This window comes from Acomys russatus, chromosome 3, assembly GCF_903995435.1.
Source record: "Acomys russatus chromosome 3, mAcoRus1.1, whole genome shotgun sequence".
NCBI classification, from domain to species: Eukaryota; Metazoa; Chordata; class Mammalia; order Rodentia; family Muridae; genus Acomys; species Acomys russatus.
The window spans coordinates 81,684,383-81,708,208 of record NC_067139.1 but is presented as its reverse complement, the minus strand read 5'-3'; the positions used below and the strand labels follow the sequence as shown (position 1 = coordinate 81,708,208).

Here is a 23,826-nt window from a genome sequence, read left to right as displayed (position 1 = left end):
GTTGTTGAAAGAAGCTGACAAAATGCAAAAAGTTGTTCATTCTCTGGTTGCCTTAAAGTATCCCTGCCTGGCAGTGATTGCTGTACAGCCCAGCACTTGGGAGCAGAGGCAGGCAGATCTCTGAGTTGGAGGCCAGCTTGGACTAAATAGTCAGTTCCAGGCCAGCCAATGTTAGATGAGATCCCTTTAAAAAAAGTCAGTGGTACTGACTCGCTTAAAAACATGACCAACAGGGGTCAAGTAAACTTACTGCTTTTTGTTCTTACCATTAATTACTTATATCTCACACATTCAACTTTCATTGGAGGGATTATGTTTTTATTTTTTCTTTCTCTGTGTAGCCTTGGCTGTCCTAGACTCACTTTGTAAACTAGGCTGTCCTCGAACTCACTGCGATCCACCTGCATTGGCCTCCAAGAGTGCTGGCGTTAAAGATTTTGAAAAGCTACTGAGGAGTTTATAGTTAAATTTCAGTTCTCAAAAGACTGATAGAATCAGAGTTAAAACAGACTGCTGGACTCTTTACTACCAGTTTCTAATTTACTCCTGTGGTTTCCTAGACTTGAATAAGTACCAGGTGATGATTCTTGCCTTGATTCATTTGCAGTAACCTTTTAGAGGAGCGCATCCAAATCTTAATGTGCCTTTTGACAGTATAACCCAGAAATACTTTTTAAGGTTTTTATATTTACTTCTGTGTATGAGTGTTTGCATGTATGAATGTAGATAGAGTCCTTTGAAACTAATTAGGTTGTGAGCTACCATGGGGTGCTGGGAATCAAAGCTAAAACCCCTAGAAGTTCTTAACTGCTGAACCATCTCTCCAGCTTGTGTACACATTGCTCTTTATTGCTTTTTGTTTTTAATCCTTCTGGGATTAAAGAGGTATGTGCCACCAAGCCTCATTCAACATTTTGTTTTTCTTTTCTTTTCTTTTTTTTTTTTTTAATTTGAAATTTTAATTTTGTTTTTTGTTTTTGTTTTTGTTTTTTTTTTTAATTAAATTTAATTTTATTTTTTAGACAGAGTTTCTCTGTAGCCTTGGCTGTCCTGGACTCCCTTTGTAGACTAAGCTGGCATGGAACTCACAGCAATCCTGATCCTCCTGCCTCTGCCTCCCGAGTTCTGGGATATAAAGGCCTGTGCCACCATGCCTGCCTGGCTTTTTGGGGGGGGGGTGAGCGGGGAGCCCTCTTGAAGATTTTTGTACTGGGTTCAGGGTTAGTAGTACCAAATAAGAATTTTTCCTGAAATTAGCTCCAAAATACAGGTGACTTTAAACTTCTATTCATAAACTTATTCTGCAATGTTTTTGTTTTGTTGTTTTTATTTATTTATTTATTTTGGTTTGTTTTGGTATTTTTGAGACAGCGTTTCTCTGTATCCTTGGCTATCCTGAAAACTCAAAAAGATCCATTGCTCCTGTCTCCTGAGGGCTGGGATTAAAGGCACCTGGCTATTATATTTATATAAGCTTGTCTATTCGAAATTGACACTTAATCTTAAGAGTTTACATTTACAGTACTTGTTCTGTTGGTAGGCTTTGGTATTTTAAAATAAGGATTTGCTTGATTAATACTTTTTAAATGTTTAAAATTTAACTTGGGAGAATAAGGCTTCATGTCTTAATGAAGTTGGAATGCAACCAAGTCTTGTTTATTTGCACAATGAGTAGATACTAACTGCATTTCTTTTTCTTAGCTGATGAAACAACCAGTTTGTGTCATGTACATTATTTCAGTTTTACATTATGTGTCAGATTCTTCATACCTTGGAATCAGTTAGGTACATTAGATAAATGGGACACAAATCCATAAGGGCACAATTTTTATTACCTGTTTCATGATAGAACCTGTTCATGGACCCTCCATCTGGATGGTTTTTCACTAGTAATGACGAATAAAAAGGGCTGGCTCCTTTTTAAGGACATCTTTCACTCTGTAGACCCTTACCAGACAAAGTCTCATGCGGTCTTTTACTCTTTGTAATTGAGAATAGATGAATCACTTTTAGGGTATGTCTTTATGGTAAACATTCACTCACCTTCAGCCTGGGTTAGTCATAGGAGAAGACCACAAGGCCGTAGATTTGAAACTCATGAATTTGTTTGACCTGAGTTCACTTCATCTCCATTTGTTGGCCTAGTTTTCCTGTATTTTTGTTGCCCAAACTGCTGATTACAAAGCAAACATTCAAATGTATACTCCTATCAGTTCCTTTAAAAGGGGACACAGACCTTATTTTAGTTAACTTCAGCCACATACTGATGTTGGTGAGTTGTGGAAAAAACAGTCACTAATAGAAGTGATGATTCTCTAAAGGCTCTCTCCATCCCAGTGAAAATGTTAATGTTTTACCAAAATGTGTTAGATGCAAAAGACAGTTTTCTGTCTTGGGTTTAGGGCACATTTCTGAGGAACTATGACTCAATCTGTCCCTTCTCCTTTCACAGGGCAGCAAGGCGAACCCCATCCTTACTCACTGGAGCTCAGCTTTGATTTTTAACTTCCCTTCCCCACCCTTCCAGAACACACACATTCCCATTCCAAAATTGATTTTATAAAGACATTTTAAACATACTGATGCAACTTGGTGTGCACTACAGCAGATATACAGGTGTTTTTTTAAAATTATTTCCAAAAACAAAACAAGCAAACAAACGGGACCTGGATTTAAGATGTAATTTTTAAAATTTCTATTTCTATTTTTTCTGCAGCAGTTGGGTTAGAGGAGGAGCCTTTTAGCCTCATAAACTGACCTCTCTACTACCTCGTGTATTTTTAAGATTAACTGATGATGTGGAAAGGGCTTTGCTTGTCTGCTATTGAGAACATTACCCTTGCGGTTTTTGTGGAAACTGCTTTTGAAAAGAAAAGGAATGAACTTTACTGACTTGACATTTTTAGACCTCCCGTTTTTCTAATCTGGGCTATTTTTATTTTTGTTTTTTTACAGTGAGATTTTTTTGATCTTCAGCTACAGTAAGTTATTACAATTTTTTTTTTACATTTTTCCTGACTTTCGCTGGTTTCCTTTTTATTGTTGTTACTTACTAGTTATTATTATTACTATACTTATAATGGTGATGATGATGATGATAATGATGATTTTTAACCGGATTAAAGTGGAGTTTTTCTGAATGTTAAGATTTCTTCAGCCTCCTGATTGACTTTGGAGTTTTCCATCTTGGGAGAGAAAGTGAAGGTGTTAGCATTTTTAAGTAGTTCGGTCACATAAACCTTTTCTCTCCCAACCCCCACCCTTGCCCTCAACCCCTTCCCCACACTGGAAATAATTTTACTGGCTGTTAAGTCTTTGACCTTATTTTTCCTGATCTTTAACTTAACTGTTTTAGAGCATCTCTGGACGTCTGTATTTTTAATTTTTTTTATTTTTATTTTTTTTCTTTTTAATCTTTCATTTGTTAAATTTTTAAACTGTGCTGCAATAAAATGTGTGTGGTACTATTTAACACCTATAATGGTGATGGCATTTTCCCAAAAAGCCATCTTCCTACTGTTTCCCTTGAAATCCCATCCTGCTTTTCCTGTACACTACCCCTCACAAACCACAAGCCGCAGCAACATGGATGCCCAGCCTGGAGCAGCATCAGCCAGGATGACCTGAAGCCAGGGGGGCCTTCGGAACAGATGTACACCCTTCCTGGGTGATGGTAAGAGGTGTGAGGTCCACTTGGTTTCATTGCAGAGACTAGGAAATAGACATTTAAGTTTAGTTAGTGAGTCTGTAGAGACCCTGCGAGTGCCTCGATCTAGACAGTTCTTTCTCAGGTTCTCTGAGCTGTTTAGAATAATCTTTGGGATCTGGGCATATACTTAGTAGACAGAGTGCCTAGCATACATCAGGGCCCTGAGTTTTGATTCATGGCACTCCAAAACCTGGTCCTGGTGATAGCACATCTGTGATCTATGTAGGTGTATAAGCTCGAGGCCTTCCTTGGGTTACAGTTTGAGGCCAGCCTGGAATACATGACACGTTGCCTCAAAACAAAATGTAATTTCCGAGCCTGGCGTGGTTGGCACATGGTTTTAATCCTAGCACGAGGGAGGCAGAGGCAGACGGATCTCTGAGTTCAAGGACAGCCTGGTCTACAAGGTGTGGTTCACAGAGAAGCCATGTCTCAGGGGGAAAAAATGCAATTTCTGTATAGCTTTAGATTATATTTGTCTTAAAACTTCTATTTTTAAGATACTTACATGATGGCAGATGCCTATAATAACAATAGTTGAAACACTGGAAAAAAGCGCATGGAACCAATCATAAACACGTAATGTCTATAGCACCAAAATGCTGTGTCTCAGAAGGGTTTTTAAGGATTTAAGGAAAAGGTAGGCACTCGGGGCAGGTGGATTGCTGTGAGTTCGAGGCCAGCCTGGTCTACAAAGTGAGTACAGGACAGTCAAGGCTACACAGAGAAACCCTGTCTCAAAAAACAAAAAGCAATAACAACAAAAAATAGAGACAAAGCCTCTATAAAGCTCTCGCTGTCCTAGAATTAACTGTAAATCATGCTAGGCTGTCCCAGACTCTGTGTAGACCTGGCTGGCCTTGAACTCACAGAGATCCACCTGCCTCTGCCTGCCTGGTTCCCACGTGCTAGGATTAAAGATAAGCACCACCATATCTGGCCATTGGTAACCATTTTAGAGTTAGTCTACTAAGTTTCAACCTGAAAAGAGTGCTGTGACACTTGGGTATATCATATGCTCTCTCATATGTAAAAAGCAAAATCTAGGATAAATGAACACCATAAGCAGCATCAAGAAAATCTGAGGTCTAAAAAAATGAAATCTTTTAAATAATTGATGTTTCACATGAAAACTCTTATTTTTATTCTGTATTGTGTTACAACTTGGTATTAGGGTCAGTTTGATTTCTTGTTCTACAAGTTCATTTTTTAGGGTTAGGCTTTTCTTGTTTGGGGGATCTAGTACCTCATAGGAGCCTCAACCTATTCACTGGTGACAGATGGAGTGAGAAACGACGCCGTATGATAAGATTTATACACAGCTCTGTAGAAGAACGCGGTAGTGGAGGTACCAGGAGGCCAGTGACTTAAAAAGAAGTGAATTGAATCTTAGGATAAGGCCAGATAAAAAAATTTGAGTACTACATTCAGGAGTACATTTAAAAATAGTCAGTGAAGGGAAAAGTAGCAAGTGACGTGGAAGTTTCATTTTTAGAAATTAAAAAAAAATTGGGTTTTTGCATGTGTGTATGTCTGTGACCTGGTGCTCTTGGGAACCAGAAGGTGGCATTAGGTCACCCTAGAACTGCAGTTAGAGACAATTTGAAGTTGGCATGTGGGTGCTGGTAATTGAACCTGGGTCCTCTGCAAATGTTTGTGACTGCTGAGCCATCTATCCAGCCCCAGAAGCAAGCACTTTAAAAAATAAGTTTTACAGCCAGGCGTGGTGGCGCACGCCTTTAATCCCAGCACTCGGGAGGCAGAGGCAGGCGGATCGATGTGAGTTGAGGCCAGCCTGGTCTACAAAGCGAGTGCAGGACAGCCAAGGCTACACAGAGAAACCCTGTCTCAAAAAACAAACAAAAAGAAAAAGAAAAAATAATGGTCGAGATCTGTTTTACTAAATACAGTCTATTTCTCAGTCCTCACCTCGCTCGGCCTTTATCATCTAGCTGCCTCAGGCAGTGGTTCCCAGCCTTCCTAATGCTGCAGCCCTTTATACAGTTCCTTGTGTTGTGACCCGCAACCATTAAATTATTAGTTTTTTATTTCTATTATTTTTTTGATTTTCGAGACAGTTTCTCTGTATAGCCTTGGCTGTCCTGGACTCTGTGTAGACCTGGCTGCCCTTGAACTCACAGAGATCCACCTGCCTCTGCCTCCTGAGTGCTGGGATTAAAGACGTGCACCACCTTGCCTGCCCCCATTATTTTGTTGCTATTTCCTAACTATAATTTTGCTACTGTTTTAATGGAAAAAATTTTAAACGCTAAGATTTATTTATATATATACAGTGTTCTGCCTGCCAGAAGAGGGGAGCAGATCTCAAAGACCATTGTGTGCCACCATGTGGTTGCTGGGAATTGAACTTAGGACCTATGAGCCATCTTTCCAGCTTCCTATAATGGAAGTTTCTGATGTGCAGGACATCTGCTGTGGGTCAGGATCCCCACAGGGATTACATATCATTTTGGTTGAGAACCCTTGACCTAAGCCATTGTGAAGTCCCATCCCCCCACCCCCAACCCCCGGTTTTTTGAGACAGGGTTTCTCTGTGTAGCCCTGACTGTCCTGGACTCACTTCGTAGACCAGGCTGGCCTCGAACTCACAGCGATCCGCCTGCCTCTGCCTCCCAAGTGCTTAGATTAAAGGCGTGCGCCACCATGCCAGGCCCATTGTGAACTGTTCTTTAACTGTCACTCTCAGTTTGGCCTTCATTTTGTGCTCATTCCATAAGATGTTTTAGTCCTATGGCTTTTATATATAATCTGAAGTGATTGCTGTCAAATTTAAGTTATCAGCATCGACTTTTCACTTGTAGATTTGTATCTCTTCAGTGTCTCTTCAGTTACATACCCGGTAGGTTCACTTGAATATCATCCATACCAACTTGAAGCAGGTTATGTTGACTTATTTGCAATGCAGGACCAAAATTGTCACCTTGTTTCCAAGATCAGCCTGGTGGCCTGTGATGTGAGACTGTCTCAGAAAAGGAAAACAGTTACTTCAAAGACACTATGTAGACTGTTACTTCAAATTGGTTTGTTTTGATGTCCTCAGTTCATCGAAGTGCAGTTTTCTTGTCACTTAGGCCAAAGACTGGTTACTATCATGTCATCAGCTTTTCATTTAAAACCATTTACTGCCATCTTTATGTCAGTTCATTGTCTCTAGTGTATTGCAATAGACATCCATTTTTTTTCTTTCTCCACACTAGTCTACTCTGAAGTGGCAGCTACACTGATTGAGCTAAAATGTAGTGGTTGAAAACTGGGCTTGGTTGTCCTATGCCTATAATTCAACACTTGAGAGGGATGTGCAGCAGGATCACGAAAGAGTTTAAGGGTGTCTTAAGCTGTATATAGTTAAATGATCCAGAAGACAGGCAGCGGTGGTGGTGGCGGCGGCACACACTTTTAATCCCAGCACCTGGGAGGCTGAGGCAGGCAGATCTCCATTGAGTTCAAGGCCAGCCTGGACTACAAAGGAGTTCCAGGACAGCTAGAGCTGTTACACAGAGAAACCCTGTCTTCAAAAACCAAAAGAAATAAAAATCTAGAGTCTCAAAAACCTTTTAAAAATGCATTAGTTACAAGTTTTTGACACAGGGTTTCTATACTTCTCTATAGCTCTGGCTGTCATGAACTGGCTCTGTAGACCTCTGACTGAGAGCTGCCTCTGTAGTGCTGGATTAAAGACATGCCACCACACCCGGCACTTTACCATTTCTTTAATGCCCCTAAACGTAAAAACATTTCATAGTTGTCTATTTTTTGTACACATGGCCTTCTGGTGTTCCAAGTAGGGGGGTGGTTTTTGTTCTCTTTGTGAAGCTCTGTCTAGAAGCTCTGTAGACCAGGCTGCCCTCAGGGCTGATCATCTCGGGCACCCCTCCCACCCCCCAAATTCTGAGGCAATCAGGTCTTTGTACTTTAACTATATCTATAACCATCCCTGTTTATTTATTGAGTTTTAAAGACTATAGTCATTGGTTTGTGGTGTCAAATTGAGGGCCACAGTTGATGATATTCTATTATGTGAGATTGGCATTTTACTGTTAAATCTCAGTTTTAGATAGGCTATTTCCTTATTCAGGTACTTAAGTATCAAGAATATGGTAAGCTAGATGTTCATATTAAAAGTAACTTAGGTTTGCGTGTATTAGTGTTTTGCTTGCCTGTGTGTCTTCGAACCATGTGTACCTGGTGGGCTTGTACCTGGAATCCAGCGTAGGGTGTCATTCTCAAGAGCTGTGTGCTTTTCAAAAATTAGATGTGTGTGCTCTTGTGCCATGCCATAGGACAATCTGTGAGTTGGTTTTCTATTTACTCAATAAATTTATTTAAGTGTGCGTGCATGCCACATGTGAGGGATATGATTAAGGCATGTGTTAACCATGCCTGCTTTTTTTCCCAGTTTTATTTTTGTTTCATGTATATGGGTGTTTTCCCTGCATGTGTGCTTGGTGTCTGTGGAGGTTCATCTGGGGCTAGAATTGTAGAGTTGTGAGCTACCAAATGGAGGTAGGGAGTCAAACCCAGATCCTCTGGAAGATCATCCTTAGACTCTTAGCAACCATTCTCCCTGCCTCAGCAGTTTATAAATACATTAGTTAATAGTTAGCCTGGCGTGGTGTTGCATGCCTTTAATCCCAGCAGAGGCAGGTGGATCGGTGAGTCTAGGACAGACCAAGGCTACACAGAGAAACCCTGTCTCAGAAACCAAAAATAAATAAATAAACCATTTTCCTCTAAGCTGTGTGTGTGTGTGTGTGTATGTGTGTGTGTGTTCAGATAGAACCAAGAGTCTTATGCATGCTACACAAGTGTTCTGCTGAGATATAATTACAGTCCTTCAGTGTTTTAATTTTTATTTACTAGCATGTTAATTATACATGATATATTCATCTCCCATCACTTATCTTTATCCTTTCCCACTTTCCTGCTTCCCTTCCTCTTAACTGTCTTCTATTTCTTTGTGATCTGGTTATTCACAGTATCGATGCATCGCTGAGGGAAGTTTCTTAACTTCTCCGAGCAGACATTGCTGTAGGTCCTCAGGAAAGGGTGGGGCCCCGCTAGCTTCCCCTGAAGGTAATCAAAACTGCTTTGACTTAGGTCAAGACAGTGTAATGTCTGGAAAAGACCAGTTCTTCAACACTCAAACCTCATTTTCTGATACTTTCTGAGCATTCATGAGTTTTATTCTTACTGTGTTGACCAGAGTGCATTTATAAATATTTGACAGGTGCATCAGTAGCTTTTACCACTTGTCTATAGTTTCCCTAGTCTGCTCTTTTGGGCAGGTTGACAGTACAAGACTAGGAATGACCTCAAACCCAATGAGAATGTGTTTAGTTGCCCCCACAGCAGTCATGCCGTCATTACAGCAGTGGGCACATTGCCACTGCCAGTCAGTAGGATAATATAGCATGTAGGCAGATTCGTAGATGGGAGGGCTACTCTCCCACAGCAGTGTGCCCAACATCTTGTGTTACTGTAGAACTGTTCCAGTATGATAGTAGAACCTTCAAGCCTGATCTTTGTCTTGTACAACCAAAGTATTTATAGTAATTTTCAAAGAGATGAAGAAAGTATCTATACTGTTTTTCTAGAAGACCCAGGTTTAGCTCCCAGCACTCACATGGTGGCTTACTGGTGTCCTAGAGGATACAAAGCCCCTAGGTGGTGGGACTAGACATAGAAGTGGTGCAGTCGAAATATCCACATATTTTTTGTTTTTAAAGATGATTACTTTGAATGTCCCTGGCTGTTCTGGAATTGGCTATGTAGAGCAGGCTGGCCTCAAACTCAAGAGATCCTCTTGTGTCTGTCAAGTGCACTGGGATTAGGGGGTGTGTGCCACCCCACCTGACCTAAAAAGTGGTATTTTTTATGGATCTGGAATATTCTGTCACAGGGATTTAAGCAATTTATTGTTTCAAACAAAACATAGTATAACTTTAATTAAGCTGTTTAATTAACACGTTGAAGTACTTTTCCATTACTTTAGCTCAAGATTCGAACAGGTTCTAGCGCCAAGGCACAACTTCTTTTTCAAGTGACATAGAAGTGGAAGTCTGTATATTGTTTACCTAGCAGTGGACACACCAATTTTCTCTTGCTTTTTTTCAGTTATTCATTCTGGTAGCCCAGGCTAGCCTCATTTCATCTTCCTGCTTCAGCTACCCCAGCATAAGTTATAGGTGTGAGGCACTGAAATTGAGTTTTGTTGTTGTTTGTTTTTTAAACTTGCTTAGAACTGGGTCTCTTTGGTTTCCCTGTGTAGTCCTGCTGTCCTGCATTCACTTTGGACCATGCTGGCTTCAGATTCAGAGGAATGCCCCTGCCTTTCTGATTAAAGGCTTGTACCACCATACTCTGTTTAGAACAGGGTCTCTTAATATATAATCCTGCTTGTCCTGGAACTTACTGTGTACACCAGGCGGCCTCAAACTCCCAGAGATTTTGCCCACCAGTGCTCTATTAAAGCCTTTTGTCATCACATCCAGCCCAGTTTTGTGTTCTAAAGCTAGTTTGAACGTATTAAATCTACATAGCACTTTCCCTGTTAAAGCTTTTCTTTCTGTTAGGTAGGAATGCTAGGTTGCTGCTTGCTCACTACATTTTCTGCTGCTTCTAGAAGACCTTACTTTATAGGGACAGGTTACTGTCTACTGAGAATAAATGTAACACTACTACTAAAATACTGCCCAATTCCATAATACCATAGCTCGCCTAACATTCTAAAGTTCTGTAGTAGTCACAGAAATGCTATAGTATATTTTAGTAACCAGTCACAAGTTCCTACTTAGCTTTCCTGGGTGTTGGCCCAAATCTATAGTCCCAGGACTTGGGAAGGTAGAGGCAAGATGGATCTCTGCTCCCAGCTATGGTGTTGGAGGTTTATTTTAGGTAAGGGAGACTATAGCCAAAGGGCAGGGTCATCAGAGAAAGTCCAGAGTGAATATGACTCAGCTGGGCCACGTGAGAGGAAAAGAGGGAACCAGAGAGTGAAAAGTAGAAAAATCCCAGGAAACAAAGTGCCTGAAGAATATAGAGAAGGGCAGCTGGGGGACAGCATCCCAAATTCTGGACTGGATATGCCAGCCATAATCTGTACCAAGTGGAGACTGAGGGGATGCTGGGAGAACCTATTGGCATGTCTGCTTTGATATGTTAAGTAGACACCTGGGGTTGAGACCTAACATTGGAGAGAGTTAAAAAAAAAAAAAATGTGGTCACCAGGTAGGGTAGCATATGCCTTTAATCCCAGCACTCAAAAGAGACAGTGGCTTGTGGAGTTGGAGGCCAGCCTTGTCTACAAAGTGAGTTCCAGGACTGCAAGGGCTATTAGGCAGAAATAGTCTCCAAAAAGACCAAAAAAAGTTACCTTGTGTAATAATAGTGATGGGTTTTGTCAAGTCAGTTCAGGGTTAGGCTTTTGTTTTTAAACTAAATGGTTTAGTTGGTAACCTTCAGATCTGTACTCTTTTTCATGCCTGCCTAATTTTGAAACTGTAACCTCATATTTACAATGTATGTTTTGCACCATTTTAAAAACTGGTATTTAAAATTTTTGATTATGTGATGTGTGTTTATGTGAGTGCAGCCTCCTGATGTTGGATCCTTAGAGCTGAAAACTGAACTTTGGTTTTGGAAAAGCAGTGCCTACTTGTTTTTTTATTTTTCCCAACAGGGTTTCTCTATAGACCAGGCTGGCCTCAAACCCTCAGAGATCCAGCTGCCTCTGCCTCCTGAGTGCTGGGATTAAAGGTGTGTACCACCACTTCCCTGCCAGTTCCAACTTGTGTTATCCTCTCCTTATTCCTTCTCTCTTTCTCCCTTGGTAGGTTGAGTATCCATTACCTGTGGGAATAAAAGTGAACATTAACACATAGGCCAGTAACTGAGGCTTATATTAACAAAATTAAACTAACTGGCTTTTGGTCATCATATAGGCAGTTCACTGTTAGCCTGTGATGATAGAAAAAAGAGGGGCTGGAGAGACGGCTCAGGTAAAGAGCACTGACTGTTGTTCCTGTTCAGAGGTCCTGAGTTCAGTGGACCTGGAACTCTTACTAGATTCTAGTAATCAGAATTTCCCCCTTTTAATGTGAGTGTTGGGAATGGAATTCTGGTCCTTATAGGTCTTGGTTTTTCCGTGGCATATATACGTTTTACTGAACCCCACTGTCCCTGAGTGCATAAACATTTGAACCTCATTTATATACTTTGTTAACTTTTTTTTTTTATACTGGTGGTGGCTTCTGCTAGTGAGTAATCGTAAACCAAAGGGCCTTGCTTTTGCTGGTGAAGTTATGTATTGCTTAAGAAACTGTTTTCACGTACTTGTTTTATTATTACCAGCAGGGTTTAACCACATAGTCCTGGCTGTCCTGGAATGCACTGTGTAGACCGGGCTGGTTTTGAACTAACAGTGTCTAATTTTTGTTAAGGCTGCCAAGGCTTGAGTTAGACTGAAAGATCACAGACTAGATCTAAATGCTGAGGGACCACTGACTTAGCATGCCCCTACCACTGAGCCCTTCACATTTTCATTTGTAAGATGCCTTGGTAAAGGGGCATCGGTCCTTTACCTGGTAAGTAGAGGATTTATCTAGGCCAATGTGGCACACCCGTAATCTCAGTATTCAGAGAAAGGGGATAATGAATTTGACGCCAGCCTTATCTAACCCTTGTCAGACAGAGAAGGGGTGGAGTGTGCATAGTAAGAGCTAAAAAGGAAATAACAACCACAAAAAAAGAACTAAAAGGACATACCAAACATTTTATTAGACATATTGCCTAGGGGCAGTGTATTGAAATGATGGCTGGTGTTTTGTTTTTTTGAGACAGGGGTTCTCTGTGTGGCCTTGGCTGTCCTGGACTCTCATTGTAGAGCAGGCTGGCCTCGAACTCACAGCAATCCGCCTGCCTCTGCCTCCTGAGTGCTGGGATTAAAGGCGGGAGACACCACTGCCCGGTGACAGTTAGTTTTGTGTTTGCGCCTTTTTTTTTTTTTTTCCCTTGTTGTTTTGTTTTTTAAATTGTTTGCACCCTGGTCATCCTGAAATTTGCTCTGTAGACCAGGCTGGCCTCGGTCAGATTTGCCTGCCTTTTCTGTGTCTAGGATTGAGTCCCGTGCCACCACCAGTGATTAGCTATTTTAAAGGATGTTTAGTGTTTCCTTTTACTTCTTTTAAAGTCTGTAAGTAATGCTAGATAGTTGACTCCAGTTGACCATTTTGGAGTTCTGGTGGTGGTGATGACTGCCTAAAATTTAGACATATTTTATTTTGTATTCATCATAGGGTACTGATTATATTTCTTCACATTTTACCTGTCACTTACCTTACTCAAGAAGTAAGGTATAGGGTCAAGCAAGAAGATTTAGTGGGTAAGGTTGCTTACTTTCAATCCTGACTACTTTAGTTTGATTCCCCAGAACCCATATGGTGGAAAGAAAACTTTGTTTTGTTCTGTTTTTTGGCACTGGGGTGTGGGGGGCCGTGTTGACATCAGTAAAATATTTAATGACAGCAGACTATATCTGTTGTGCTCTTAGTTATTTGATGAAACATACAGAAAACTGAGAAATAGTTTGTCATGGTTGACATCAGGATAAGAAAGATGAAAAATACTAGACTCATTAAAGACTTCTGTTCTTTTCAAGAGGCATAGGGGTCTATAAGTTACTGTTATGATTTAAACTGTTGGATAGGATTTATATTGAGTGGAACTGTCTGAAAAAACCCAAAACTTAAGAAAATTGTGTTTATCTGTTCTGTGTTGTACTGGCTAGTTTATCATCATCACCATCTAATATTAATATTCCAGTTGTAAAAAGTGGTTTTAGAATAACTGTACCCTATGGAAAGAGGGCATATGCTAAATCCAAGTGAATACCTTAACTTAGTTGGAAGTTTTGCCTTTGTGTAATTATACTTGAAAGATAAAGATTTTTTTTTCAGGGTAGAATTTGGAGTTGGTCTGTTCAGAGAAAACTAAAGCTTAATATGTTAGACAGAACGAATTATAGAACTCTTATAATCATGAAGGCAAAAAAGGCTGAAAACTTTCGTAGTAAAGGTTTTAGGGAAAAAGAATTTGTTCAACTTTAAGAAGATCACTTGGAATTAATATATAGGAGAATTGTGCTGCTAGGACGTGAGAGGGATAAAAAGAGTATTACTATACTTTGAGATCCATTTAAGTTGAACGAAACTCTAGGTAGTCACATTGGTTCAAATGAAACATCATTAACATCTGTTAACCTGAATGCTTCTTTTTCATTCCAGTTTTCAGCTTTGTGAGATACCTTATCATCAAAGGAGATGGCTAGCAATGTTACCAACAAGACAGACCCTCGATCCATGAATTCCCGTGTATTCATTGGGAATCTCAACACTCTTGTGGTCAAGAAGTCTGATGTGGAGGCCATCTTTTCAAAGTATGGCAAAATCGTGGGTTGCTCTGTGCATAAGGGCTTTGCCTTCGTCCAGTATGTTAATGAAAGAAATGCCCGGGCTGCTGTAGCTGGAGAGGATGGCAGAATGATTGCTGGCCAGGTTTTAGGTGAGTTTATAGTTGATAAAATTCAATTCTGAGTTATTTCCTTTTTTTTTTTTTAAGGTAAACATACTATACTTGGCTTTTCTTTTACATCGCAATATTCTCTTTCTAACTTTGATCCTCAAGTCTGTAGAAATAGTCTTCAGATATTTGATGTTGTGGCTATAACAGCAACACAGTGGTTTTCTGTGCTATTTTTTTTTTTTTTTTTTTTTTTTTGTTTTTTGAGACAGGGTCTCTCTGTGTAGCCTTGGCTGTCCTGGACTCACTTTGTAGACCAGGCTGGCCTCGAACTCACAGCGATCCGCCTGCCTCTGCCTCCCGAGTGCTGGGATTAAAGGCGTGCGCCACCACGCCCGGCTTCTGTGCTATTTTTTAAAAGCAGAAACTGGTCAACCTTCAGTGATACTGAGTGAAGTGCAGCACATGATGATGGCATTTCTTACTGTGGAACTGTTACTCCGCTTTTGTAATCACAAAGCTATAGCTTAGTCTGTGGGGTGAAGGTTCCCTGGGATTTTTTTATCGCAACTTAACATGTGTTAAGGCAAAATGGAGTAGAAAAGTTTGTGAAGTCTCTTGTTTTGGAGGCAGGGTTTTTCTGTAGCCCTGTCCACCTCCTAAATGCTGGATTAAAGGTGTCTAGCAATATCCCTGGCTCTTTGTGTGTGTGAGGATTTCATTTTCGAGTAGATTATGTTGACCATGCTGACCTCAAGCTTCCATTGTATTGGAATTAAAGCTGTGTGCCCAAGCAAACAAGTTTGAATGTACTGAACCTATATAACAGCTTCCTTGTTGCAGCCTTTCTGGTTGGAACAGTGCTAGGTTTCTGGTCTTAACGTTAACTCTTCCTGGCCTTGAACTCCAACTCCCTTTGCTGGGGATTAAATGTAAGCTCCACCACAGCTAGCCTCTGGAATTTGAATTTTTTTTTTTTTTTTAGTGAATCTCTTGAGTTATTTTCATGAGACGTATTTAAAGAGTAGTCTTCCTTTGGCTTTGCTGCTGTTTAGTTGGCTTTAGGTCATGCTAATTGGCCTTGATCTCAACACTTTAGGGAAAAATAATGAATGAAAATTTATGAATTTGATATATGTACATACACAGTGAGTATTTTTATTCAGCTGTAGAGAAAAACAAATGGGCTCAATAGTTAAAAGCACTTTCTGCTCTTCCACAGGACCCAGGTTCAATTTCCAGCACCCACATGGTGGCTCACAACTGTCTTTAACTCTTAATTCCAGGGCATCTGACATTCACACAGACAAAAATTAATAATCTTAAAACTTCTTAAAAGAAAAACTTTGTGTAGGTCAGGAAAGTCCTGAGGTAAAAAGACAGTGTAATGTACATATCTTTGTATATAAATAGATGTACTAAGGATCAAGACTCAAAAAGCTAGAAAGGAAGTCAGGCAGTGGTAGCGCACACCTTTAATTGCAGCACCGGGGAGGCAGGGACAGGAGGATCTCTTGAGTTCGAGGCCAACCTGGTCTACAAAGTGAGTCCAGTACAGCCAGGGCTACACAGAGAAACCCTGGAAAAACAAAAACAAACAGACAACAACAACAAAAAAAAAAACAAAAAGCAAGAAAGGAGACCAAGAGGTAAAAAAAGGCTCTGGGTAAGGTCCTGGGGGTCAGTTTTAGCCGTTATACTTGGCCACTTATACCCTTGATAAATCTTGTTGGCCACTAATGTTGTGTCCTTAACTTAGAGAAAACTTTCTTTTGTTCTTTTGGATGTATAGGTATAGAGGTTGCTAATTCATTGTCTGAATAATGCTTTCTTAATTGGTTGTTTTGTGTGTGTGGTTTAGCTTACTTTAATAGCTATAAGAATTACTCATTGGGCCCAGTGGTGGTGGCACATGTCTTTAATCCCAGCACTCAGGAGGCAGAGGCAGGTGGATCCTTGTGAGTTCAAGGCTAGCCTGGACTACAAAGCGAGTCCAAGACAGCCAAGGCTACACAGAGAAACCCTGTTTTGAAACCCTCCTTCCAAAAAAAAAAACAAGAATTGTTCATTGGACACGATTGAAGGTATAACAGTAAAAGCAAATTAATTTAAATTGGCGTGATTACCATTGCATTTATGAATATGAGTTCTTTTTCTTTTGCAAATTTTAAATAGAGACAACAAGCTGTTGTTGTTGGGGGTAGGCAGAGCAAGTGGGTCTCTTTTAAGTGAGTCCAGGACAACCAAGGCTACACAGAAAAACTGCTGTCTAGAAAACAAAAACAAAAATTTAAAAAGAATTAATAAAAATAAAAAGAGCTTTTCTAAGTGAGAAGGAAAGTTAATAGTGTTTAGATTTTTCACTGGCTAATAGCAGTCTCAAGTAACCCAGTCTATTTGGTAAGAGGTTTTTTGTTAACTCCCTCTTTGGCTTTGTTTTCTTTTTCTCCAGATATTAACCTGGCTGCAGAGCCAAAAGTGAACCGAGGAAAAGCAGGTGTGAAACGATCTGCAGCGGAGATGTACGGGTCAGTACCAGAACACCCTTCTCCGTCCCCTCTACTCAGGTCCGGAACTTTATTATTTATAACTGCATTGTGTCCATCAGTGGGCATCTTCTCTGTGTTTTCTGGATGTGGGGAGGGTTAGTGCAATGTGTTTTCTATGTGCAAAAGTGTAATTCTTAGTAACTTGCTCTAGCATATTCCCTTTTACATCTGTTTCATAGCTCTGAGACTTTTGCTGTTTGAGAATAATTTTATGGGTGTATAGCATAAAACGAGTAATTTGTTAGTTTCTAGGAAGCTGGAAAATAAGAAAGGGGATTGTTTTATAACAACTATTGTATTCTCTGTGTTGTTGGTTTGGCTCATGAGTTATTTTGTTGAAACTTTCACCTGAATTACTAATTTAATCACTGCATGTCCAGTGGTCTAAGATAGCATTGAAGGCAAATGATTTGTTTGTATGAATGGGAATTGTTCCGTTGCTAATCTTACTGATCTATTTGTTGTGGTTTGTTTGGCCTGTTTTCACCCCGCCTGCTGTTTGAATTAGCAACAGCAGCTCCAAAATAATCTTTTTGGTATTTATTTTTCAGTTCTTCATTTGACTTGGACTATGACTTCCAACGGGATTATTATGACAGGTATGTGTAAGGTTTTCACTTCTGTAGGTGTTAGTTGAACTCATTTTCCTTGGCAAGTAATGAGTGACATGTTTCACAGTGCTGCATTCCACCCAGATAAAATTAACTAGTAGGGTGTTTTGGAATCCAGATAGGGGAGCCGGGGTGGTGGCGCACGCCTTTAATCCCAGTACTTGGGGAACAGAGGCAGGGGGATCGCTGTGAGTTGGAGGCCAGTCTGGTCTACATGGAGAGTCCAGGACAGCCAAGGCTACACAGAGATTCCCTGTCTAGAAAAACCAGCCAACCATACCAGGCCGGAAAGATGGCCTCGTTTAAGAGCACTGGCTACTTTTCCAGAGGTCCTGAGTTCGATTTCCTAGCAACCACAAGGTGGCTCATGGCCATCTGTACCCTCTAATGCCCTCTTCTGTTGTGAGGTGTTCATGTAGACAGATCTCTCATATAGTCATAAAAAAAAACCCGTATACACCGGGCAGGGGTGGCCCACTCCTTTAATCCCAGCCCTCGGGAGGCAGAGGCAAGTAGATCCCTGTGAGTTCAAGGCTAGCCTGGTCTACAATGTGAGTCCAGGACAGCCAAGGCTACACAGAGAAACCCTGTCTTGGAAAAACAAAACAAAACAAAAAATCCATATAGGCCTTCTATATGAGTAGTTTATATGACTATCTCCTTTATGTGTCGAGATAGTCTACAGTGCCTGGGAGAGGGTTTATCAGATTTGCTATTCCAGGCATGTGTGAGTTGCCAAACATTGGTTCTGAGATACTGAATATTCCCTGTGCCATCTTCAACTCCATAGGAAAGCATTTTTGTTGATTTATAAGAATATAATAGAAACTATCCTAACATTAAAAATTCTAGTCTCAGTCGGGCCGTGGTGGCACACACCTTTAATGCCAGCACTTGGGAGGCAGAGGCAGGTGGATCGCTGTGAGTTTGAGGCCAGCCTGGTTTACAAAGTGAGTCCAGGACAGCCAAAGCTACACAGAGAGACCCTGTCTTGAAAAACAAGAAACAAATACATAAAATTCTAGTCTCCTTTCAACATGTCTTAACAAAATAGGACACAGGAAGTCAGTGTATAATTAAGATTTTTAAAAGTATGTGAGGAGGTGTTCTGGAGTTCTAAAAGACAGGGCGATTTTTTTTTTTTAAAGATTTACTTATTTATGTATATAATGCTTTGCTTGCACGTACAACTGTAGGCCAGAAGAGGGCACCATATCTCATTAAAGATGCTTGTGAGCCAATATGTGGTTGCTGGGAATTGAACTCAGGACCTTTGGAAAAGGAGGCAGTGCTCTCAACCGCTGAGCCATCTCTCCAGCCCGATGGTGATTTCTTTCACCTTTTTTTTTAATATTTTTTCAAGATTTATTTATTTATTATGTATACAGTGCTTGCCTGCATGACAGAAAAGGGCATTAGATCACATTATAGATGGTTATGAGCCACCACGTGGTTGCTGGGAATTGAACTCAGGACCTCTGGATGAGCCATCAGCGCTCTTAACCTCTGAGCCATCTCTCCAGCCCCCTCTTTCACCTTTCAAATAGAATGAGTGCTTACAGGACAGCAGTGAGAAATGACTGCGTAGAGTTAGGTCATTTATGGCTTTGAATGATGTGTTCAAATAAACACTATATTAAGATAAACATTTAGGGGCTGGAGAGATGGCTCAGAGGTTAAGCTCACTTGTTGCTCTTCCAGAGGTCCTGAGTTCAGTTCCCAGCAACCACAGGGTGAGCCATCTAGTGAGATCTGGTACCCTCTTCTAGTGTGCAGGTGTACATGCAGGCAGAACACTATGTACATAATAAATCTTAAAAAGGTTTTAGGGAGTAAATTCTGGGAACATTCTGGTATATTCTTTTAAAATCTTTTTCTGTTTGCATTTGGAGACCCTAGGATCTCAAGGATTGTAGCTCTAAAGATCAAACAAAGACTCTTTCTGCCCATCTCTGACTCCAATATAAATTCTTAATAAGAAATCCCCAGGCCAGGGATTAGACAGAGGCAAGCTAAGTACCTTGAGTTTGAGGCCATCAGTTTCAGGCAGTGTTGGGATTACAGACATGAACTACATGCTGTGGTTTCTGCTTTTAAAAGAGCCAGTAATAAGGAATTTTGGACAAAAGACAAATATTTGGAATGAGTTAATGTAAGGGATCTGAATAAAGGAATCAAATCACATGAAAGCAAACACTTTATGAATACCATAATGGTTATGGTAAGAAGCCAGGAGCCCGATGAGCATGGTGGCACATGCCTTTAATCCCAGCACTTAGGCACAGGCAGGCTGTGAGTTTAAGGCCAGCAATTCATAGCCGGGCAGAGGTGGCACATGCCTTTAATCCCAGCACTCAGGAGGCAAGACAGATGGACTGCTGTAAGTTCCAGGCCAGCCTGGTCTACAAAGCAAGTCCGAGACAGCCAAGGCTACACAGAGAGACCCTATAAAAAGCCAAAAGCAAACAAACAAAAAGTAATTCAGTATAGATGACACTCTGTTGAATATTCCATAAAGTTGGAAACAGTCCGTTTTTTTAAATCTAGTCAAACCTATCATTTAGTTTGTGGAGATGTCTTTCTTCCCCTTGGAGTTTTTATAGTGTTTTCCACCAGGATCAAATTGTGGAATTTGGACCCCCCCCCCCCCCCCCCCCAAGGTTTATTTATTACCTATACATTGCTCTCCCTGCATGTACACTTGCAGGCCAGAAAGAGGGCATCATATCACATTATGGACGGGTGTGAGCCACCATGTGGTTGCTGGGAATTGAACTCAGGACCTTTGGAAGATCTTAACCTCTGAGCCATCTTTCCAACTCCTGAATGACATTTCTCTTTTTTTGGATTTTTTTCGAGACAGGGTCTCTGTGCTAGCCTTGGCTGTCCTGGACTTGCTTTGTAGACCAGGCTGGCCTCGAACTCACAGTGATCCGCCCGCCTCTGCCTCCCGAGTGCTGGGATTAAAGGCGTGCGCCACCACGCCTGGCCTGAATGACATTTCTTAGTACAAAGAAAAGACAAGTGACTCTGATTTGTATTTTTCATCTTGAATTATTATTTTATCCAATAGGATGTACAGTTACCCAGCACGTGTTCCTCCTCCTCCTCCTATTGCTCGAGCTGTGGTGCCTTCTAAACGCCAGCGTGTGTCAGGAAACACCTCACGAAGGGGCAAAAGTGGATTCAATTCAAAGAGTGGGCAACGAGGATCTTCTTCCAAGTCTGGAAAGTGTAAGTGGTTTTTGTTTTTATTTTGTCTTTGATTCTGGTTTCGTTTGCTTGTTTGTTTTTATGCAGTGCACCCCACCTCCAACTTCGGTTTTTATTTATATAGATGCATGAGTGGTAGAGGCAGGTTTTGATTCTTTTTTTTTTTTTTTTTTTTTTTTTGGTTTTTCGAGACAGGGTTTCTCTGTGTAGCCTTGGCCATCATGGACTCGCTTTGTAGACCAGGCTGGCCTCGAACTCACAGCGATCCGCCTGCCTCTGCCTCCCGAGTGCTGGGATTAAGGCATGCGGCCACCACGCCCGGCCCAGGTTTTGATTCTTCTGAAGCTACAGTTAGTGTGAAATGCCTGGCATGGGTGCCGAGAACTGAGCTCATAGGAATATCAAACCAACAAACTCAACTACTTAGCCATCTCTCCAGCCTATTGTTTGTTAGGTTTTTGTTGTTGATTTGGTTTGGTTTTTTAGTTAGAGAGTTGACAAAAACAGAAAATGTGAACTTAAAACAGTGTGATGATGGCTTCTGGAAGATGCTCAGTTGGTAAAGATCCTGCCCTTGAAGGGTAAGACCTGAGTGTAAATCCTGAGAATTCAGGTAAAGCTGAGTATCTTAGATAGACATCTTTATTTCTGTCCCTGGGGAGCCCGAGAGGGGAGGAGTCCTGTCCCTAAGCTTGTGAACTTAGTGAGCTCCCACTTTATTAAGAGATCCTAATCTCCACATTACGGAGGCAGAGACAGATCATGAGTACCTGTTGTTCCCTTTTTAAAACAAAAACACACATCCCCTGTAATAGAGAGCAATAACAGGTGACACTTGACGTTATCAATGGCCTGGCTTACCCATGAACACAAACCAGGGAGGAGAGAGTAATGTTGAAGGATTGCAGTGTGGGCTCCTCTGGCCTGCCTTCTCATTCTAACAGCTTCGTTAACTTATAAAATGTTTATTTGGTACTTTAAATGCAGCTAGCATATGTTCTTCTCAGTTTTCTCTATTGAAGTATGGTAGTAAACTATTGAAAGCTGAGGAGCAGAGTGGAAGTATCTTAATTCAAGTTCCCAGAGCTTAAGTAAAGCTGAGCTATGTCGGTGCCCTTCAGGGTAAATGGCAGGTGCTTGTCCTCTCCTGTGTCCGCACCTTGCGTGAGCATAGGAACACAATATGGTACTGTAAGGCATAGAGTTTGTAAAGTCATTTACTGACTAAAGATAAAGGTTCCCATTAACATTATTGGTTGGTACGTCTTCCATCCTTTTAGCTTTTTGTGGTAATAGAAAGTTTTTTCCTGTGGTTCTGAAGATCAACTCAAAGGCCCAGCTCGTAGAAAGAGAACATTTTCAGTAAGTGGTAAATTATAGTACATTCTATTTTAATGTTGTGTTCTGTTACAGTGAAAGGTGATGACCTTCAGGCTATTAAGAAGGAGCTGACTCAGATAAAACAAAAAGTGGATTCTCTTTTGGAAAGCCTGGAAAAAATAGAAAAAGAACAAAGTAAACAAGCAGGTAATGGTTGTTTTTTTTTTTGTTTTTTTTTTTTTTTTTTTTGGCTTGTTTCAAGTAAAATTATGTTATCTTCCTAAGGTGGTAGTTAATATATATATATATATATATGCAAATTGGGGCTGTGGGAGGGGCATTAATTTGTTTGGGGAACTTTGCTTTTGTTCTTTGATGATTAATGGGAATTGTCTATATCCTGTGGGCAACACCTGCCCCTGGACAGACTTGTCCTTCTCATCCCCAGTAGAGATGAAGAACGAAAAGTCTGAAGAAGAGCAGAGCAGCGCCTCTGTGAAGAAGGATGAGACTAATGTGAAGATGGAGTCTGAGGCAGGGGCAGATGACTCTGCTGAGGAGGGCGACCTGCTGGATGATGACGATAATGAGGATCGGGGGGATGACCAGGTGATGACCTTGGGGAAGGAAGGAAATTTGGGGAGCAGGGGTTGATAGAGGAGTACCTCTAACTCCTTACTTGTGTTTTTCTCATAGCTGGAGTTGATCAAGGATGATGAGAAAGAGGCTGAGGAAGGAGAGGATGACAGAGACAGCGCCAATGGCGAGGATGACTCTTAAGCGCACAGTGGAGTTTAGAGATCTTACCCCATTCTTCATTTACCTGGGCGCGTGTGAGAGATCAAAGTAACACCAGATCCTCCCCTAGTGTCGTCAGCGCATTCTCACCGCTGTCCCCCTCCTAGTTCTTCCCCCTGCCCATTAATTCATAACCCGCCCTGCGCCTAGCTCCATTTTCACTTCCTTTGATGCTCCTTAGTAGCTTTGTTAAGTCTTACCCTGTAAGTTTTGCTTTAATTTTGATACCTCTTTGACTTAACAATAAAAAGATGTATGGTTTTTATCAACTGTCTCCACAATAATCTCTTGTTATGCAGGGAGTACAGTTCTTCCCATATGATTTAGTAGTTGCTTCCCTAACTGCAGAGGCATCTCATTACTTGTAACCCTGAGAGCAGCTTTGCATTAGAGGTGTGTGTTTTCCCTCACATAAGCGGGGCTGTTCAACACGAATGTAACCATGTATTTTTGTGTCTGGGAGTTGGCATGTCAAATGCATCTTACAGGAAAATAGTGTAATAGTCTTAATATTTGTTTTCTAAAGTTAATACCATGGGTTATTTTTGTGAACAGCCTGATGTTTGGGATCTTTTTCTCAAAATAAACAATTCCTTATTAAACCAGGAATTTGAAGGAAAGAAAATCTGATTTTTTTTTTATTACAGTTATTTGCTTAATAGCAACATCCACAAATACTCTTAAATTGTATTAAAATACAATTTTCTTGAGCCATGGTCATCGTGTGTACCAATATATATGAATAAAAATCATTTAGAGATAAGTGTTAACTTTAAAATTTGACATGGAAGGGCTGATTATATCAGTTTCTGTTTAGAGCCCAGGTTGCTTTTCATTGGATTCATAACCTGTGCCTCAGAATGACTAAAAACAGGAAAGCATTTATCTTTACTCTTTTATGTAGTGTTTGCCTTCCTAAGAGCTGAGGATATAATGAAGGGTTGTAACTGTCCATGTGAAGTGCTCTAGTCATTTCGGACATTGTGTACCACACTAAGGCCCAACACTCTAAGGCTGCAGGTATGAACAGGCTTTGAGGCTTGTGTTACTTGCTTATTACCCTTTTATCTTTCTGCCTAGTAGGCCATAA

At 40.8% G+C, this 23,826-nt stretch overlaps 1 protein-coding gene across 8 annotated transcripts; it reads left to right on the top strand.

Annotated features, from left to right (window-relative positions):
• Window positions 1-2,125: 2,125 nt before the first annotated feature.
• On the top strand, window positions 2,126-23,345 carry Hnrnpc (heterogeneous nuclear ribonucleoprotein C). Of its 8 annotated transcripts, none has more exons than XM_051143046.1 (8): window positions 2,126-2,981; window positions 14,011-14,287; window positions 16,698-16,812; window positions 17,346-17,393; window positions 20,479-20,639; window positions 22,032-22,145; window positions 22,390-22,547; window positions 22,635-23,345. In XM_051143046.1, the coding sequence occupies exons 2-8, from the start codon at window positions 14,047-14,049 to the stop codon at window positions 22,716-22,718; spliced, it is 921 nt and encodes a 306-aa protein (XP_050999003.1). In that variant the 5' UTR covers window positions 2,126-2,981; window positions 14,011-14,046; the 3' UTR covers window positions 22,719-23,345. The 8 variants fall into 8 exon arrangements, with proteins under 8 accessions (XP_050999003.1, XP_050999002.1, XP_050999006.1 ...); XM_051143045.1 differs by having other exon boundaries at window positions 22,387-22,547; XM_051143049.1 differs by having other exon boundaries at window positions 2,127-2,981; window positions 16,698-16,773.
• Window positions 23,346-23,826: the final 481 nt, after the last annotated feature.

What these genes read in the sequence shown, in the direction of transcription:
- Hnrnpc (XM_051143042.1), top strand. Translation starts at nt 14,047, where the DNA reads ATGGCTAGCAATGTTACCAACAAGACAGACCCTCGATCCATGAATTCC. An exon ending in CAACGGGATTATTATGACAG is followed by an intron (nt 17,394 to 20,478) that starts GTATGTGTAAGG and finishes TTTATCCAATAG; the next exon opens with GATGTACAGTTACCCAGCAC. An exon ending in AGGATCGGGGGGATGACCAG is followed by an intron (nt 22,548 to 22,634) that starts GTGATGACCTTG and finishes TTTTTCTCATAG; the next exon opens with CTGGAGTTGATCAAGGATGA.